The following is a 2,652-nucleotide window of genomic DNA, read 5'->3' on the forward strand; positions in this document are numbered from 1 at the left end:
TATAGAAACTGCATCACTCGGGTCAGACTTAGTAACTTCCGATGAAAAAAAACAAGTCCAGCAGTTTAATCTTCTTCTGGCATTTCCACTGTCACGCATAGCATCATCCAAAAGCAGAGAAAACAGCAGCATCCACCTGCTTCTTACGTTGTCTAAAGTATGTTTCTTGGCTAGAATAGAGACTTACTAAAAGTTTTGCAGTTGAAACTGCCAGAATAAAATGCCAATGACTCACAGAGTGTTGATCTATGTATACATACAAGCGGAGATTTTACGTTGTTCTGCTAAGGAACAGAATATTCGGAGCCCAGATTTCGATTTGATCCGTGATCTTATTTTTATATATATATATAGTCTGCGAGACCAGTGAGTATGAGGACTTCACAATCCAAATCTAAAATAAACAAAAGTGCTGGTATCGAGACTCGAGAGGTAAAACTGCCGATTTAGATTCCCTGTATGATTCGGATCCCATCTCGGTTTGGCTGTGAGATTCGCTAAGGAGCAGCACTCGATTAGAAAATAAATAACGAAAGACCCAGCGACTTGCCCCCTTTGTTTGCAAATCAAATGAATAGAAAGAGATGTGCAGCCTCTTCTTACAGCTGCCTCTGTAGCGTTGCCTACTAGCACCACTTGTCTATCATACGATGCGAGTGAGATTTCCTCCTAGAAAATAAAGATTAATTAAGTGGGACACGCTGATGTCGATGGTGGTGACATTTCGAATTATTGTGTTACACATCCAATGCCTGGAAGAGCATTACACGTCCGTGAAGATTTTCTTGACGCTAACACAATTGGGGTTATTGGTGGTGCAGTTCCCGGTTTTGAAGCTTGGCTGCTTGAATGGTCCAGGGCTCACGCCTTCTTCAATCACCATGTATTCGGATTTACTCAAGGTCGAATTGCTGCGGGTCTTCTTCAGGTCCTCGTTGGATGACAGATGCTGGCAGCTGCCCACATGCATGTACTGGGCTTGTTCCTCTCCCTCGGTCTCCCGGTGGTAGAAATAGTTGAAATTAGAGACTATCACGGGAACAGGTAGAGCTATCGTTAATACACCAGCAATGGCACACAGAGACCCAACTATCTTACCCCCTATAGTGACGGGGTGCATGTCCCCATAGCCCACTGTAGTCATGGTCACCACTGCCCACCAAAAAGCGTCAGGGATACTATTGAACCCCGAATTTGGGTCATCAGCCTCGGCGAAGTAGACAGCGCTGGAGAAGAGGATCACTCCGATAAAGAGGAAAAATATGAGCAGCCCCAGCTCTCGCATGCTAGCCTTCAAGGTCTGACCTAGAATCTGTAACCCCTTAGAGTGCCTGGAAAGCTTGAAGATACGGAACACTCTGACCAGCCGAATGACCCTTAGTATAGCCAAAGACATGGCCTGCTGTCCATTGCCCTGGCGCTCGGCCAGTTCCGTGCCCAGTGTGATGAAGTAAGGGATTATCGCCACGATGTCAATTATGTTCATAATGTTCTTGGAGAACGTGGCTTTGCTCGGGCAAGCGAAAAACCGGACGAGTAGTTCAAAGGAGAACCAGATAATGCACAGGGTCTCCACCACAAAGAAAGGGTCCGTGAAAGAGCTGCTCAGGTACGGTCCGGTGCCATTGACAGGAGGAATCACTGGTCCGTTGTACTCCTTGTCATCACGGAACTCGGGCAAAGTTTCCAAGCAGAAGATAACGATGGATATGAGAATCACCAGGACAGATACGATGGCGATACCCCGGGCAGGTCCTGAACTCTCCGGGTACTCAAAGAGAAGCCAGACCTGCCTCTGAAATTCATTGGAGGGTAGCGGGCGCTCCTCTTCTTTGATAAAGCCTTCATCCTCTCGGAACTTCTCCATGGCTTCTTCTCCCAATTCGTAGAAGCGGATCTCCTCTGAGAAGATGTCAATGGGAACATTGACCGGTCTCCTTATCCTTCCACCCGACTGGTAGTAGTAGAGGATGGCATCGAAGCTGGGTCGGTTCCTATCAAAAAAGTACTCGTTCCTCAAAGGGTCGAAGTACCTCATCCTTTTCTTGGGGTCGCCCAGCAAGGTGTCAGGGAACTGAGCTAAAGTCTTTAGCTGAGTCTCGAAGCGCAGCCCGGAGATGTTGATGACCACCCTCTCGCAGCACTCGTGGTCCTCTTGCTCGTACGCCTCAGACGAGTGGTGACCCGGGAGGGCAGCCGCCTCCTCCAGGATGTTATCGCAAGCCACCACAGTCATGATCTCCTGCTCCACGTCCGTGTAGCCCGGATTGACGATGTTGCTGTTTGCTCTGTGTCTGGTGGAAGACGGAGGAGGCGAGTGCAGGAGGCTAAGGTGCTCGTCCATAAAGGTGAGCTAAGGTTAGGGCGGACAGGGGAAGCGGCGGCCTCCTCCTTCAGCCCAATATGAGAGCCGCCGGGTCCCCTCCCCGCTCTTCCTTTAGTCACTTCTCCCCTCCTCCCCACTTTCCCTAACGAAGCACAGAGAGCCTCTCGTCTCAATCTTCTAGACCAGGGATTCCAGCTGATTGCGTGCGCAATGAGTTATATAGGTCTGTTAGCCGCCCCCCTCCATTCCTCGAACCCCTCCTTTCCCGCCAGTTTATTTCCAGCCCACGGAGAGCGCGCGGCTGTCTGCCAATAAAGCACCTGAGG

General features: G+C 49.6%; 1 protein-coding gene across 1 annotated transcript; it reads right to left on the reverse strand.

Annotated features, from left to right (window-relative positions):
* Positions 1-763: 763 nt before the first annotated feature.
* On the reverse strand, positions 764-2,236 carry LOC149298318 (potassium voltage-gated channel subfamily A member 3-like). Its single transcript, XM_089487470.1, has one exon. It carries the CDS (start codon positions 2,234-2,236, stop codon positions 764-766), a length of 1,473 nt encoding a protein of 490 aa, XP_089343596.1.
* Positions 2,237-2,652: the final 416 nt, after the last annotated feature.

The sequence above is a fragment of the Sceloporus occidentalis genome, unplaced genomic scaffold (genome assembly GCF_023333645.1).
Source record: "Sceloporus occidentalis isolate IW3139 unplaced genomic scaffold, rSceOcc1.0.p SCAF_33, whole genome shotgun sequence".
Taxonomy (NCBI): domain Eukaryota; kingdom Metazoa; phylum Chordata; class Lepidosauria; order Squamata; family Phrynosomatidae; genus Sceloporus; species Sceloporus occidentalis.